The sequence below is a fragment of the Pinus tabuliformis genome, chromosome Q (assembly GCF_031772625.1).
Source record: "Pinus tabuliformis cultivar Carrire ecotype Pingquan chromosome Q, CPIR1, whole genome shotgun sequence".
Taxonomy (NCBI): domain Eukaryota; kingdom Viridiplantae; phylum Streptophyta; class Pinopsida; order Pinales; family Pinaceae; genus Pinus; species Pinus tabuliformis.
Genome location: NC_142296.1, coordinates 673,535,081 through 673,553,483, shown reverse-complemented (window position 1 = coordinate 673,553,483; position 18,403 = coordinate 673,535,081). Strand labels below are relative to the sequence as shown.

Sequence of the window (18,403 nt, the reverse complement as noted above, 5' to 3'; positions counted from 1 at the left end):
GTCCTGAATAGTAAGTCCTGACTCCTGAGTCCCAACTCAGCCTCAAAATATCAACAAAAAATATGATAATGTATCTCATCATGTCATAATGTCATATACAATAAAATGAAGAAAATAACTAAAGTCTAATCCTATTGATTTCCTTTGCCCCTCTTGCGGGAAAATGCCATAGCTTTCCCTTTCCCTTTAGATGTAGCTACTGGTGCCCGTGCTGGTGGAGATGGCAGTGGAGTTTGATGTGCTCTAGAAGCTGAAGAACTAGAAGTAGGAGCTATAGGAGGTAGACCACGTCCTCTACTGGTGGCAGTGGTAGCCCGGCAGGTGGTGTCACCTCCTCCTCCTCCCCTTGCTCCTCCTCCCCCTCCACTACATCTTGCACTAACCAATCATCAGCAGACTCCATGAGAGGCCTGTCGGCCTCAACCCTCCATGCAACAGTGGTGTCAATCCCATCCAATGAGATGGCATCCACATCGGGTGTCCTCTCAAGTTGCCTCACCCACAATCGAAGATTGTAGTAGACGTAGACCATGTCATTAAGTCGCTGGGACTCCAACCTATACAAAGATCATGAAATAATAATTAATAATTATAAAAAAAATATTGTTTAATGAATTCAAAAATTTATTTGGAAATTTGCAATATTTTAAATGTTTAAGTGTTAACTTGTTGCGCTTCTTCTTGTGTATTTTTTCAAATACACTCGAGCTGCGCTCACATCCTAAGGAGCTGCATGTTTGGCTGAGGATGTGAATGGCAAGCTTTTGCTGAAGGGGTACCCTGCCACCATACATTTTCTACCATGCATCTACAACAAAATTACAAATAAACATAAGAAAAAAATGGAATTTGAAGAGACAATGAAATTTGAAACAAAGTTACAAATTAAAGAATACCTGGCATTTTAATCGTCCTATCAGTGACAGCCATCTCAAAGCCAAATGTGCCACCTGCCATCCTATATGTCTCAATGTGTTTAGAGATCTTTATATGTTGTTTTGGATATCGCACCATCTTTTGGACACAGGATAAGAATCCATCCATGATTTCAGCATCAAAATCAAACCCACATGTGTAAGAAAATGCAGGGTTCATGAAAAGCCTAGCAGCATGAATGTGACGATGGAGTGTGTTGTTCCATCGCTCATCAATCACTCCCCATAGGAGGAGTTGTCTCTGAAACCCATCATCTCCCTTACCATCATAGTAGGCTCGAATGGCTTCTTTGGCCCTGTCCATGGCCTCATACAAATAGCCCATTGTGGGCTTCTCACCATCAACCAACCGAAGAACCTTTACCAAAGGTTCAGTAACGGCGCACACCTCCTGCACTCCTGCCCAGAAGTCTTCCTGGTATGAAACTAGTCTGCATACGACCTCTCCTTTTGGTTTGTGACTCATTGGCAAAGCACGCCACTCCTATGAAAGAAACATTCTCTTCACATCCCACATAGAATTCAAGAGGGATTGAAGAGATATGAAACTGGTGGCAAACCGTGTAATGGTGGGGCGCACCAACTCTTTGTTGTTGGTGAATCTTCTCATCAAGCTAAGCACAGATATATGATTATATATAAATTTTGTAATGCTTTTTGATGAGTCAACAATATCTTTGACAAAGGGAATTTTTCCAATGTCCTCTAACATCAAATCAATACAATGGGCAGCACAAGGTGTCCAAAATAAATTAGGATGCCTATCCATAAGCATCCTACCAGCAGCAACATAATTTGCAGCATTGTCCGTTATGACTTGGACAACATGTTGTTCACCCACCTCCAAAATAAACACATCCAACAAATCACATAAAGTTCTTGCATCTTTGATTTGTGCAGATGCATCAACAAATTTGATAAACATAGTCCCCTTGGGACAACTAAACAAGAAGTTTATAAGGGTTCTCCCCTTTTGGTCAGTCCAACCATCTGACATAACAGTGCATCTTGTTTGTGCCCATGATGCCCTAAATTCCTCCAATATTTGGGTGCAGTGACGCTTTTCATTTTGAAGAATTCGGCCTCTGAAATCATGATAAGAAGGGATTTTGTACCCTGGGCCAACACTGGCAATAGCATCAACAGTAGGTTGGAAAAATGGATTATTCCTTACAATGCTGAAAGGAATATCACTCCAGAGGAGAAATTTTGCCAGCAACTTGTCAGCTTGTTCTTTCTCAGTTCTTTTTAGCATTGAACCGATAGATGGCTGTGAACCAGGTGTGGTTCGAGGAACAAAAAATGATGTGGTAGCTACTGGATTGGTTGATGCTGCAGTAGAATCAGTGCCACTTGGCCCACTTCTTTCAGCTGACCTTTTTAGTTGCCTTTTGAGTTCTTCTTTGGCCTCTCTAGTATGATCTAATTCTTCCAATGCTCTCATGGCTGTTTGGATAAGTTCAGGATTTGTATTTGTACAAGGCCCCACATCTTTTCTAGGGATTTTTGCAAGGTGAAACTTCAACCTGTACACCCCCCCGGACATAGGGTGGCCACACAACTTGCAACTCAAGTTTAGTCTATCATTCGGAGAATCAGGTACATCATATTCCCAGAAAGGATCGAATTTCCTTGGCGTGTTTGTTTTTGAACTTTGAAGTTGCAAACTTGAAGTCTTGACTCTTGAATGGTGTTTTGGTGCAGTTGTGAACCTATGGGAAAATAAGGATTACAATTTAGCATTTACAAATTTACAATTTAGTATTTTAATTTTTAATTTTTAACATTGTACATTGAAAATCCAAGTTACCCAACCTAAAACAACCATTCCAAAGTTCAAAGTTTCAAACACAAGTTACCCAACCATTCCAAACCCAAGTTACCCAACCAAATGGCAAAAACAATGAAAAATACATAAACAATATTTAAAAGCAATGAAAAAAAATAAAAATTGGTTCCCATAGTCATACCAAGTTACCCAACCAAAAACAATGAAAAACATACAAAACAATGTTTTTAAACAATGAAAACAAAAAAAAATTAATCCACATACCTTTTCTATGGAGAAATCGGTGGTCTCCTCTTGATTTTCTCCTCTAAGCACTTAGATTCAGCTAAAAACCCTCTCCAGCTCTTCTCTGCCCTCCGTGCGCGACTGTCCAAATGAATTCATAACAAAAAACCAAAAACACGTTATAAAACCTCGCTGCCGTAAAGCCCCGCGATTTTTTCCGTTTTTATCGCGATAAAATCGAAATTATCGCGATAATTTCAATAAAAATCGGCAAAAAAAATTTCCGGCGATAATTTCGTATAGTTATCGTGATATTATCGGAACAGCGAAAAAATCATGATTATTTCATTTTATCGTGATATTATCGCGATTTTCACAACACTGATATAAATGCCAATTAATAAATTGGTGGTCATAATTCTTGACCTCCCAGGGATGCCATTAAAATAAATACAGTATATTTTTTTGTCTTTCCATCTATTGCTGTGAATATCAAGCCCTTCCATCTTGGCAAGCTTTACTTTGGTTGCATCATGGCAGGCTAGGTGAAGTAGGCCTTTGATGTTTGAGTAACTTAAGAAAGGTTTTCATCTGTCTCTTGAGACTGCATATGCTTTTAAAATAAGTTTTCAAATGTTCAGAGCATGTTGAGTAGTAAACCAGGAAACATACTCTGAAGGGGGAATAGTAGATAATATATACATAGTATATACAGGGTGTTGGCACTTTCGTTAGAGCTTCATATTCATGTCCAGTTATAATCTCTCTAACATACCGTGAGAGATGGATTTCCAAACTGGTAATAAAGTTTGCTTGAACATTGTTTGAAATTGAATAGTCTCTGATATGATCTTGTTTGTATTTCTAAGAGAGTACAAGGCTTTCAGCTGAACCCATTTCTCTGATGAGTGGCGTGTTTTTATTGTAGAGGCCTTTGATTGAAAGAGCTAGATTAATGCATTTTTGAAATGTTGATATCAAAGGATTTATTGTTGTAAAGTTAAAGGCGATATGATATGTGTTGTTTCAGTTGTATATCTTTCCTTCCAGATGATGTCAGTGCATGACCATGTTTGGCTTTGCAAAATTTGAGCATAACAGGGAATGGAAGCTAAGAGGGAGTCTTCGAGCAACTATCGCCACATTGTAGTCTTTCAGTATGGTTCTGTTGTATTGTTCAACTTTGCAGATCAGGAAGAAGAAGGATATTTACAAATTGTCAGAAAATATGTTTCTGATTTACTCACTGAGACAAGAAAAGATGGTATACATTTTTCCTTTGTTCTTAGAAGATGGCTAGCTGCCCTTGTTTCTTCCATACCATTGCACTGATGATATAGGTAGCATGTCATGGCATTGTTTTTGTGCACTACTTAAATGATAAACATATATAACTAAAATTTTTAAATGTCAGCCGTTTTTCCTGATGTCTTTACTTAATAAAATTTAGTTGTTTTTATGCTTTTTCACATGCCTCTGATATGAAACTGGGAATTCCACTATTTTTTCAATGTGGCCATTGAATCATAGTGAATTGCTTGGTGGTTCCTCTTTTGAGAATTGGAATGGTTATGAAAGTTGAAACACCATTGAAATTTCCATTTTTGATTGGGAACTTTAGTATTGACTGGAAACATACCAAAGATGTTCATATCCAGAGTACCTATATTCTGAATAGAAAAACACATGCTCTTGTTTTGAAAGCAAGGAAGCAACCCTTTTTCATTGATTTACAGGTTACACACCCAACTACTATATTTTAAAGTTCATAGTATATACTATGTCAAATGGCTTGATAAATAGCGTTGATATATGATTTCGTATGGCATGGTTTATTTCTTGTTATCCAAAAGAAGACTCTGAAGTCTCTCATGGGTTTCCCATAGGGGAAATGCTGTTTTATTCAACTTCGGTCCTGAAATTCTACAGAACTGTATATCATCCATTACTGTTCTTGCATTAAAAGTTCAATAAAGATGCCCATGGAACATTAAATATTCATATGATTACTGTTGAATGAGCGTCTTTCAAAAAAACTGATTTTAGTCTTTCACTGAAAATTCCTTGTTGCCCATAAAGTGAAGCACATAAAATTGGATTGACTCAATATATTATTAAAAGTTGATAAAATAATTAGAAACGTGTATTTAATTACAAGGGCATCATCTTCTGCTTAAAAGCATCATGTTCATGTATTTGAAAGTGGGAAAGGAACCAGAAAAGACTCAACCTCCTCCAGCCAAAATGGGATTGAACCACATCCCCCTCTATGAAGGTGATGAGGACCCAAAGAAACATTGGTTTGTTTGCGAGAAGTTCTGGACTGCCAATGATATTACTGATGGAGATAAACAAATGGCCCAGTTTACAGCAACTCTCCAAAAGAGAGCCCTCACCTGGTTCATGAACTTCACAGAAAATGAACCAAAAAATAAATGATATCGAAAGCAACTTCTTTTCCTTTTTTAAAGTGCAATATGTCAAACATCTTGCGGCACAAAAATTAAAAGAAATAAAAAATGTCCAAATGGAACAGTTATGAAATACGACAAAAGGTTCAAGGATTTGCTAAGTCAAATCCCCTACATTATTGATGAAGCCCTACTGGTGCAATGGTACATTGCTGGGTTGCTGCAGAAAATCAGAGGACCCCTAAAAAGGCATGAAGTTCGAACTTGTGAAGAAGCCCTGAAAATGTTTTAGCATATCGAGGTAGACAATGAAGGGCAATCAAGTTCCCTAATGACTGACAGCAAATTGGAAGAGAAAATTGAACAATTACAACAGTCCTTGTTGATGCTATCCCTGCAGAAAAATAATCTTTGGTGCACTAATTGCAAAAGTGAAGGGCATGTTGCTGCTTGAATCCACACTTGGGATTATTGTGGAGAAAACCTTTAACTCCACTTGGTGTGGCCTTGGGGGCAAGTTTCAAATTGAGTTGCTGTCACTCAAATCTCAACTCTTCCATCTAGGCTAACTCCCAGTGAAGCCAAGGGAGGTGGACCCTACAAAAATAAGGCTTAACAATCTATGCTAGATAAGTTATGTTCTAGGAGTCAAAAATTTAATGATCAAAGATAAATCTAGATTAAATCAATATATAAATTGCAGCAAATGAATTTAAAACATTATAATAACAATAACCATTCACAAGTAGAGATATTCTAAATTTCTAATAGTTGACAAGATGGAGCAAAAGTAGACCAGTGCCAAATATCAAATACTTGCGAAACGCAAATATTCCATGTGAAAAAGATAATCTTGAAAATAAAGCTTGGAAATATATGCTAAGCAAGTATGACACTGCTTAATATGAAATACTTAAGAATGTAAATAAGATTGCTTTGTTAAACAAAATGTATGTACTTGAAGTAAATGACAATTGCCTCAAAAAAGATAGACAAGCTTTAGTAAATTAGAAAGGAAATGAGATAAAACTCCAAGTGCCAATGTTGCAAGATGGATGTATTGGAATGTAATCTTGGTTTATTTTAAAGTTAAGTTAGTGCTGATTAGTTAGTTGCAAAAAGTTGAACAAGTTTCAATTGAACTCTTTCCCCAGGCCTTATCCTCACTGGGGCCTCGATCTTTGAATAAGAAGTTACTACTACAACCAACAAAGCTGGAGGTAGATTGATTATTTTTTTTTCAACGAAACGAGTATTTGGGTTTATAGATACACAGTCCAGATTGAAGGTCGGAACCTTTTACAAGAAAGTTCAATTGCTACATCTCCTATTCCTGTTCCTATTACATCACATTTTTTCCTTCTTTCCTTTCTGCTAATCTGCATAATTCTACTTTGACTGTATTTATAAATACTCCAGAAAACACTGCCCAGAATTACAAGTTTGCAATTCATTTAAAAGATAAAGGATGGAATGAGGCTGGAAACCGCTTCCTTCTTCTTTGTTGGGCAGATATCCACGTTCACTACAACGTTGCACTCTGTAACCACTACAAGAATAGTGAAACAAGGGGAAATGCCACCGAGGGAGTCCAATAAAGGTCCCTTGCTGTCATGAATTCTCAACTGAAGGCATGAAAGATACCAGCTTTGCACGTGCTGAACCACCAGGAGGAGACCAAAATCTTCCAAAATCAAGGAATGGGGTAATTGCCCATTGATTCCCTATTGACCAGCAAATTTCCTTGGGGCAGCGTTGCTCCCACATTAGCCATTTCGTCTGCTTTTTTGTTTTGAGCTCTTAGAACATGAAATAGTTCAATTTCTTCAAATGTTTCCAACTGATAGATGATTCGGCATTGTAGAGAGTCTCTAGGAGGATCCATGCAAAGCTTTGCCTTGTTCAATTGTTGAATAACCAAGAGAGAGTCGCCTATGACTACCAATTTTTTGATTTCTCTTTCCCTGGCCAATCTCAGGCCTTGGAAGAGAGCTAAAAACTTCGCTTCATTATTTGTAGAGACCCCAAGCCCCCATGCATATTTTATTTCTTCGTCTTCATTGGGATTGATAAGAACCCCACCTCCTCCTGCATGTCCCAGATTTCCTTTTGATGCCTCATCGAAAAACAAAGAGAAGCAACGATTGCCCTTCCTCCAGGTTTTTGATTCGAGATCATCCATACGCAGTTTCCAGTTAGGATTGAAAATAGGCTTCAAACATCGATCGACTTGAGGGGAAGGGAGATCTAATTTGCACCATTTCCTTTTTGCTTCTGGAATGATTAAGAGATCAGTTGGATCGAATCTTGTTAAAATTTGAGTTAACATGTTCTCTGCTTTATTTAGTCACTTCAATATCAATTCCTAAATGAAAGTGCAGAAGACAAGCCAAGCCAAAAGAACACAAAGATATGGCACAAACCAGGGAAAAACCCCAAGATGGGGAAAACCCTTGATCAATTCTTATTATTATTATCAAATGTTCAGCAGAGGAAGAGAGAGTAAAATCATAGATTTTCCAATATGAGGATCAGTACCACTGTCCAATCTTCAAGGAAATTGTCTCTTCAAGACTAAGTTCTGGTTAGGTTTTACTTCATGCTGATGCAACTCACTTACTCACCCTTAGTTCTTATTTCGGGGCAGTGGCTTTCCTTCACAAGATTCTGTGCACTTTAGTTAGTAGATCTGGGCTGATGTATAAGCCTTTCAGCCCACCTGGCCATGAAGACTAGGCCCACGGCCTAGCTGTGATGACAACCAAACTCTCGGCCTTCTGTGACAGTTACTGCTGTTTATCTGAACCATGTTAATAGGAGTGCGACTTACTGTTGGAGAGGAGACCCATACAAATATATACCAAAAACACCACCCAATAACCCTTGCCAAGTGTGGCTTGTTTTCCGCTCTAACTCGGTCCTGAAAAGATGATAAATGAGCCCATAATTATTCATAGATAAACCCAGACTTCCTCCACAGATCCCAATCTTGCCCTTGATACATTCGCTAGAGATCTTCCTCATCTGCGGCCATTTCAGAGAGAATAAGGAGAGAATCAATGTGTCAAGTGAGAATGGAGGGCACCTTTATATATAACAATTTGTCCTTATGGAGGTGAAGCCGACCTTAGCAGGCAAATTTGAATTTCAAATTTTCATTTTTTTCCCGCCTTAATAAGGTCATGACTTGAAGAATTTATTTTAAGTAAATAAATATTTTTCTTTATCCAAATTTGATGATCTTAAGGTTGATTTTGGACCTCTTGAAAAGAGGAATTCAATGCCACAATAATCTTCCTCAAAGGAGCAGACCAAGGTGGAATTTGGCCCTAGTTACCAATTTTAACACTCCCTCTCAACTAGGGTGAATTCCACCTGTCAAATCATCTGCCACTGTTACTGATCATAATGCCATCCAAACACCATGAACCATCTCTGAATCCCGTCTCTGCTTTGCTCTGCTCTGTTGAACATTTATGTAATAATGAAGAAGAATTGATCTACTAGCAAAAGTCAGTCCAGAGGTAAAACCTCAATCAGACTTGATCCCAGATCCAGTTGAAGAACACCATGCATCTTAGTCATAGGGAGTACGGTAGTACCCGATGTGACCGTTGGTAGTGCTAAGGTTCCTAGCCAATTTTCCCAACTCATTGGCCAGATGAGAGGTACTTCCCATGTGTCCTGGACTATATGGGTAGGATGATATTGAATCAATAGCACAGAAAGAATGTATCACATCCTTCTCACAACCATACGTAGGCAAAGGACGAACCACATCCTACAATCACACGTAGGGAAAGGACGAACCACATCCTACAATCACACATCACAATCACATGTAGGGAAAGGACCCTACTCATGGGGAAAGGATGAACCACGTCCCACCGACATGTCAACCATCGATCGTAGGGAATGAACATCCTACATGTGGGGGAAGGATGAACCACGTACCACCGATATGTCCACAACCAGATGCCTGAATGCATCTCTCACGAGGTATCCACAAAAGAAGGTGAACCACTCATCTTGCACTTATGCCATAAGAGAAGGTGAACCACTCATCCTATGTATTTGTCATCAACAGTGGGGAAGGTGAACCACTCACCCTACACACATGTGTCATCAATCGTAGGGGAAGGTGAACCACTCACCCTATACACCGCGCACCTATAGGGGAAGGTGAACCACTCACCCTATGGTCGCTCATAGCTCAATAAGTTCCCCAAGCCTTCAGGAGCTCCCAAAGCTTAATGCTCATCTTAACCAAAGATCCTTTCATAAAGGGAATAGTGCCAGGTTGCTTTCTGGAAATCAAGGCTACATCTTGAAGATGATAGTGATGATTGGATCGTCAAATGAAAGCCTCATAGCTCCCAACGGCATATAGATGTGTACACAGCTTACTGATTTACATCAGAGATCTTAGCAGCACTTGGCTATCCTCTGCTTCTAGCATATCTGATGAAGGAAATATTTAACTGTTCTTACTCCCTCTTACTCAGGGAGATCACAAGCCTAAGCTTGTCTTTCCAGAGTGCAAAGTGTCCATCTGGCAGCCTGCTTATCATAAGATCCATCCACTTTGTAATTAAACATGCCATAATCCTGGTAGTGTTCTTCCATAAACAGGAATGTCCCTTGCTGTACCATATAAAGTGGTATCTGTTGTTAATACAGGATTTTCTGAATCCTACTCTGAAATATACAACAATGTGTGCATAAATGGCTGTTGTGGAGTTTACTTAGATGTCCATGCTGGCTGCTTTATTCATTCAGCCTCAATGGAGTTCGTAGAGTCACAGACTTCAGTCTAGCAATGATTGATAGTGCACTAGAGTCACAGGGATATCTCAGCAAGCAACTGTCCAATATATGTGGCTTATCCATAGGCATAAATAGGGATCCTCAAGATATATGAATGCAGACCAACAACTTTTAAATGCAGGGAACAATGCAACATGGTAAGATCTTTCCATCTTTACTTAGAGACATCTTACATGAGGATCAACATCATCAATTACTATATATTTATACTCGAAATGACATATTTCTTCCATGCATAAACTTCGAGCAACCTATCCTTCTGAGGTGACAAAGATCATCGGAGACATCAAACCCAACTGCCATAACTTAAAAAAAAAATATTGGGTAGGAAAAGTCATCAGGGATTTTGTCACTCCCTTTGAAGCCTTGCTTCACGTGATCTTGAATCATCAAATTACTTAATTCATGATTTCTTATTTTGGCATCTATATCTTTCTTCAAGCTACCTTTGATTTCTTGCACATAAGGGTTATAAGAAATTGCTTCAAGGTGCTATGCACTTTTCTTAACGGCCAGACTTCCAAGATGCTACAAACACGGTTCCATCATGTGCTAGGCTTCTTCATACTGCCCCTGTTTAATAGTCTTTGAACATTGATTAGAAACTCAGACTTTGATTTGAAGAAAGCTCAGATTAGAGTTGTAGACTTTACTGAAAAAGATCCTTTCCAGAGGTATTATCCTTCAACAATTGTTATTTCTTCTATCTCAGTTACAATACTTCAAGAGAACCAGACTTATTTGAAGATGGGACAATCATAGAGCACCCTTAGATCTGTTCCTTTCCTCCAGAGGATTTACACTTCTTCATTGGTTGCCAGGCGCCTTATGTGAATGCATCTGACCTTTCCAATACTGGGAAGTATGGTTACAAAGATTGCTTCTGATCTTCGACTCCTTGTAGCATATGTGCCTGCAACACACCTCTTCATGATGCAATGAAATATAATAAAATGCTCAGAAAATTTTATGCTGGACTGAAATCATCACCAGGCTGTAGGCTTTGATCAGATTATAGATTTGTTCCAGGTTTATGCACAGATACAAGGTGTGATCCTCCTTTTGCTGTGACTATCCTCTCGTACTCAAATTATAATTTTATGCTATTGTTCAAAACTGGAGATCCATCGTCCTAGGTTCTCTTTTCGTATAGGAGACTCAACTCCCTCTTCTTTATGATAGAGGTTTGAATGTCATAGATTGGAGTAATGGAACAATGCTTCTTCTTTTCTGAATGATGAGAAAAGAGAAATTCAAACTACCTACAGCCAGTCTTGACATCAGAATTTCAATATGATACTGTCGTCAGTAATTTATCAAAATATCATAACTGTCTTGGACTGCAAGTATGTCATACCAATACTTCTCTTAATGTTGACTGTAAGTATGAATGTGAGATGATGCCAATGTTAACCTGACAGTAAATGAAATGCCAGAATACTGCATACTGAAGACGTAATGTTTATAACTATACAATGTGAATCAACTTACTCGTTTGGGATGATAATACATAAATCTGAACCTGAATGCCATGTCTTGCGTATGATCAAGCTTGGAACATCCTTCTTTTGATAAAACTTATTAAACAGATCAAATAATGTTGGAGAAAATTTCAGCCATTTTCCGAGGTACCACAACAACTTTAGTATCTCCGCCGTGTCCAGTTTGCTAATAACAGAAGACAACACGGTCTCGTTTGACGACGAAGAAACAAGGCAATGCAAGCACAAATCCGTGGCCGAGAATTCGTCAACAGTTGCGGCAAGCAAGACGACGCTGAACTCCAAGTAGTATAATTCACTTCTAGTTTTCAGTTTGTTCGATTTTATGCAGCGTATCTTCATGTCAGAGGCAAGTTATATTGCCAGATGTGCTTCATTCCTCCATTCGTCCCTGACCATGGCCAGGGTTTTGTCGCTCTTAGGGTGAAGAAAGTACCTGAGGAGTAGGAGCGGGTCCACAGGTCAAAAGTCAGTCATGTTCTTGATGTACAGGCACAAGAGGTTGCCTTGATTGTTCTCAACCAATTTATCCACGAGGTTGCGGCATGTATTGCATGAAAACAAGCCCTGAGAAAGTAGGATCTTTAATGGATACTAGAGTTTTAGGGTTAGGCACCATCTCACTATTAGGTTAACGATATGGTTGCCAAGAAAAGGAGTAACGACATGGTTGCCAAGAAAGGGAGCCATGCTTTGCAATAAATGGAGGGAGGCATTTATGTCCGATGCTAGAGTGGTTTTCGTTGCTTGGAGACCGAGTTTACGGAGGGAAGCCTCCACTAACTGAAGCTCAAATACTTGACAACAGTTCCTCCTTAGCATCAAACTTGCTGATGTTGGGAAGCCAAGCTTCTGACTTAAGAAGCTCCACTACACTAGCCAAAGAACACCATTCTTCCGTTGCTTTAGAATAGTGCTTGACCATATTTTTTTTTATGGACTTCAACTTGAAGGCATGGAAGAATTGCAGTGTGTATCCTCCTCTGAGATCAGAGCCTCAGGAAACCTCCTCAAAAGACATCAGAGCAACAACTTTAAGAAAACAAGTTCGAGCTCAGAGAAAGACAATTTAGCCTAGGTATGCCTTTTGATCTGTCCATCATAGGAGATTGTTCATGCCTCAGAATAAAATATGGTCGCCACAGTAGAAGCTTGCAACTGAGCCCAAAAATGATCTCTTAGATTCAACCTCTAGCATAAGAGTAGTCATTCTGCCCCTGGCCTTAGAAGATAACTTCATAAGGTTTGCATGACAGAGTGATTTCTCTCTTGCATTCTCTTGCTTGGGTTGTCCTCATCCCAACTCTGATACCATGTTAAAATTTGAGTTAATATGTTCTCTGCTTTATTAGTCACGTCATTATCAATTCCTAAATGAAAGTGCAGAAGACTAGCCAAGCCAAAAGAACACAAAGATATGGCACAAGCCAGGGAAAAACCCCAAGATGGGGAAAACCCTTGATCAATTCTTCTTATTATTATTATCAAATGTTCAACAGAGGAAGAGAGAGAGCAATCATAAATTTGCCAATATGAGGATCAATACCACTATCCAATCTTCAAGGAAATTGCCTCTTCAAGACTAAGTTCTGGTTAGGTCATGCTGATGCAACTCACTTACTCACCCTTAGTTCTTATTTTAGGGCAATTGCTTTCCTTCACAAGATTTTGTTCCCTTTAGTTAGTAGATCTGGGCTGATGTATAAGCCTTTCAGTCCACTTGGCCATGAAGACTAGGCCCACGGCGTAGTTGTGATGACAACCAAACTCTCGGTCTTTTGTGACAAGTACTATGGTTTATCTGAACCATGTTAATAGGAGTGCGACTTACTGTTGGAGAGGAGACCCATACAAATATATACCAAAAACACATCCAATATCCCTTTCCAGGTGTGGCTCCATTTCTGCTCTAACTCGGTCCTGAAAAGATGATAAATGAGCCCATAATTATTCATAGATAAACCCAGTCTTCCTCCACAGATCCCAATCTTGTCCTTGATACCTTCGCTAGAGATCTTCCTCTTCTGCGGCCATTTCAGAGAGAATAAGGAGAGAATCGATGTGTCAAATGAGAATGGAGGGCACCTTTATATATAACAATTTTTCCTTATGGAGGTGAAGTCGACCTTAGCATTTTGGAGGCAAATTTGAAGTCGAATTTTCATTTTTTTTCTTGCCTTAATAAGATCATGACTTGAAGAATTTCTTTTAAGTAAATAAATATTTTTCTTTATCCAAATTTGATGATCTTAAGGTTGATTTTGGACCTCTCGAAAAGAGGAATTCAATGCCACAATAATCTTCCTCAAAGGAGCAAACCAAGGTGGAATTTGGCCCCAGTTTCCAATTTAACAAATCCCTTAGCTGTTATTGCCTCTGTTGGTAACTATTTGGATTTGGTAGCTGAGAAACTGGATTCCTGGCCAGGGCAGTCTATCCAGATGGGACTATGATGGACTCAAGCTTTCAGCCCCTCTAGGTACCATCAGGCTTACTTACTAGCCATTAACCGAAAAATCTAGGTGTGTATCCAAAACAAAGCTCTTTGATCAATGACACTTTTCCAACTTCTAGACATCAACACAATGTGCCGACCAGATGTCCTCTGAGGCAATGCTTCACTCATAAAGCCTCAACACTCCTTGATCTAGCAGATCAAGAATAACCAATCTCTCCCAATCAAACTGATTGGTAACAAGCATGCTATCAAATTCTCCGAGAGATTCACTTGTACAAACACAACTCCAATCAATGATATACTTTCACTCGTACATAATCAAATACAAAGCTCCGGGGTCTTCCAGGCAACATATGTTGCTCGTCAAATTTCCATAGTAGGACTATCAACCGAATCTTTGATAGGAGATTCCTCAATCATATGTTTTTCCATCCTACTTCTCATACAACAACATATCCTCCGAAATTGATACTTCAATTAATACCAAGCTATGCCCTCCCTCTCAACCAGGAAGCACCTCTTTATCCAGACTCCCTCTTAATCTTAGGGAGATCTCTTTTCTTCATGCTTCCTCCGAGAGATCAACTTCTTCTTTTTCCTTTTCGACATCGAAGAATCTTTCATGGTTTCCAACCATTTCATCAGAGTTATCGTCAACCTCATCATGCTTATCACATCAACGAGCATCTTCACCAAGTTGAAGATTGTGTACCTGCACAACTTAAATAACAAGTACAACCAAATCTATAGAAGCATGATGTTAGCCATATCAAAATCACATGAGCATTTCATCTTTATACATGTCAGATACCCAAACTCAATTACAAACAAGAGACATATACTCTTCAACATCTTGCTAGGGACTTTATACACCCTAGACTACTTCATAACAACATTTATTCCATCTAGGGTTTCAATGTGTCTTCCAAAGGTATGACATGCCTTACTACAACATAAAACAAACCCTAGAAACATTTCAAAATACAGAAAGCATCTAACAACCTTATAAAATACATATGTTACACTTCTCCACTAGGGATTCATACAAATCCTAGATTTCATACATAATCAATCAAAGTCAATCACAATATAGTCATTGATTCGACCAACTTTCACTAGCGTTAGTTCCAACCACTAGATTTTCAATCAACCATCAATCAGTCACTAATGTGACCAACTATTGCTAGGATTAGTTGCAAACCCTAGATTTTCGAGCAACCATCAATTTCAACCAAAACTTCAAATTTCAACAAATCTCTCACACATCTCAAGTTATCATATAGTTAACATTCATTAGAGATTTCTACTTCAACTAAGGTTCAACTCCAAAACCCTAGAATTCACAAACTCACCAAACTTTATACAAATCTCAAATCATCATATTCCAAAGATTTTAATTTGACTAAGGTTTAATTCGAAAACCTTAGAATTCCATCTTCATAGATCTCAGATTGTTATATTTCACACTAGACAATGTCACTACTAGGATTTAACTGCAAAACCCTAGATTTTCAACAATCATCTAATAGATTTCAGATTGTTATATAACACATACTAGACAATTTTAACTAGGGTTTAGCTACAACACCCTAGATTTCCAGATATCATCATCGTAGAATCTCAGATAAGGACTTCCATTAAATCCTAAGATTCATGACCATCAATGTCTAGGTCAGTGCACACATCTACGAATTCATAGTCATACACAAGCATATCATATGTCCAACAACATTAATACATCTTGTCCTAGACCAACCTAGGATTTCAACCAAAAGGACATATCTATATATGCCTAGATTCCATCATCATGCAAATATATTTCATATCATTTGTTAGTCAAACCCAACTTCACAACAATATCAGATAAGAGTTAGACACATAATCATTTTGATTACACTAGGGTTTGATGAGACAGACACACACATACCAAAGAAAACATTTTAAAGACAATGTAAGGGTCTTGCTCACACATTCCACCAAACCCTAATAAGCTAGGATTCCAACATAGATCACACATTCCACCAAACCCTAATGTGCTAGGGTTCCAATGTAGAACACAACAAACCCTATATTACCAAAACTTCAAAAGTGTGGGATTTTAGACCTCATCATTCAAACCTAACAAGTTAGGATTTCCATTCATACCAAAATCCCAAATTTGACATCATCAATAAAACTTCTAGCATTTCATAATATCCCTAAGCAGTTTAGGGTGTCAGACATTCACACTAGCAAACCCTTCGGTTAGGGTTTTCCAAAACCTGTCTAGGGTTCTCCATAGTCTATCAAGTATATGAGTGGGGTGGGTAGATTTATCAAGAGATGAATCACCCAAACAAGAATCACTAAGATTCAATACAACTAGTCATAACAGAGTTAGTAATAGATCATCAAATGAATAATCCTTTCAATCAATGTATTCAAAGCATACCTTTGTTTCTTGACTAACCTTGTCTTGAGAGATCCTCCTTCTTGCAGATGTTTTCCCTAGTCAAGACAACAGAGGGAGAAAGGTGATTAGTATTTAATATAATCACAACTAAATGAGTACTTGAACCTAAAACTGAAAAGACATGAGATTCTTATATTTGAGAGTTGTTGGAAGCTCCCTCCAAACCTTGAGGGATACCTACAAACTTAAAGCAATACAAAAATGTCTTTTCCAGAGATATGTTAAAAACCTATAATTCTAAAACATATAAAACAAGTTATGTAAAGCAAATGACTTAATAGTGTAAGTCTCTAATGTCAGATTCTTCAGGCTTGACTTTCTTTGAGTTTCAGTCTTCAACAAAGTTGGCTTGATCTCTTCCTCTCTTCTTATTCCTTGGATTCTCATGACAGTCACTTTTGTAGTGACCTTTCTTACGACATTGATAGCACTCTATTTTAGACATGTCAAATTTCTTCCTTGGTCCCTTCGATCTCTATCCTTTATGATGAGCAACATAAGCATTTGATCCTTTTTTCAGGATTGGCAACCATTGAGATCCTTAATTCTTCTTGATTACATGCCGTCCATAATTCTTCAAATGTGGTAGCTACTTTCCAATTGTTGAGATTTGAAACAAATGCACCTCAAGAGGGTGGCAATCCTAATATAGACAAACCCAACTCTCTCTTGTTCCTTATGTCTCCAAATTTGAAACATCAAAGGAAATTTATGATAAGCTAGTAGAGCTATTCTTAGTATCCACAACTGGAGAAGTAATATCTCTAAGGAATGAATTGTACAAGTTGAAGATAACAAAGGAAGGAATAGCTCCCTATTTCATGAAAATCTCTGAAATGAGAGATCAACTTCAAGAGCTTGGGGAAGTCATGTCTGACAGAGAGATGACAATTGTAGTACTCAATTCTCTACCTAAGATGATCAAAGGAGAATCAAGATGAGGTATGTATGCATCAAAGTTTAGTCATGTTATCATTTGTATATTATTGAGTCATGGGAATAGTTTTATAACATGATCAAGTATGAAAGAATCTCTTTCACCAAGGACATGCTCAAAGGCATGTACTACAATGCAATGAAGGTCAACAAAAGAATATGCTCACATAAGGAGTATAAGATTGCTGACTACGAAGCAAGAAGAAATGCTGACTGGTCTAGGAAGAAAGCAATAAAGAAATGCTCTCACAAGAAACATAAGATCGCTGACCTATCTATCTAAGAAGAAGCAAATGAGGAAAGAGATCAAGAATGTGAAGAACACCATGATCACCAAGAATCACTATCTGACAAGATACTTTGAAGATATCTCCCGAAAGAAGGCAAGACAACTCTGACAAAGGAAGGAAGGACCCTTGACACCTATGAAGGCCTTGGAGATATGAAAGATACAGATAACCCTCTCTACTCGACAAAGATGTCGCGATGAAGAAGCCATCCAACAAAAGAAAAAGCAATGTTGAAGCAATATCATGATGAAGTCATGATGGGCTACTAGGTCGAAGCATGTAAACAAGCAATTACAATGAAGCATCCATGAGAAGAGTATTCCGAAGCATGGACAAATGACAAAGGAGTAGCCAAATGACAAGAAAACCTGATGTATGGCAAGAAAGACACTTTCCACGAAGGAAGCAATGACATGACAAACTAGGAAGGAAAGTGATCAATGGATGGTGCCCTACCTAGAAGAAGTTCGAACAAAGACTTCATGACATCAAGCAAGGAAGGAGATCAAGCAGCTGAAGGACCCATGAAGAAGAAGTTGCTGATGAATGAAAGAGTCCCTAGTTAAGAGGGAGCTCTG

At 38.4% G+C, this 18,403-nt stretch overlaps 1 protein-coding gene across 1 annotated transcript in view; it reads left to right on the top strand.

Annotated features, from left to right (window-relative positions):
• LOC149221335 (protein RETARDED ROOT GROWTH, mitochondrial-like) overlaps window positions 1-18,403 on the top strand; it is a 246,268-nt gene that overhangs the window by 68,357 nt on the left and 159,508 nt on the right. The window contains exon 3 of the mRNA XM_089385079.1: window positions 4,051-4,213. Coding sequence (XP_089241205.1) covers window positions 4,051-4,213 — 163 coding nt within the window. The remainder of the gene's footprint in view (window positions 1-4,050; window positions 4,214-18,403) is intronic.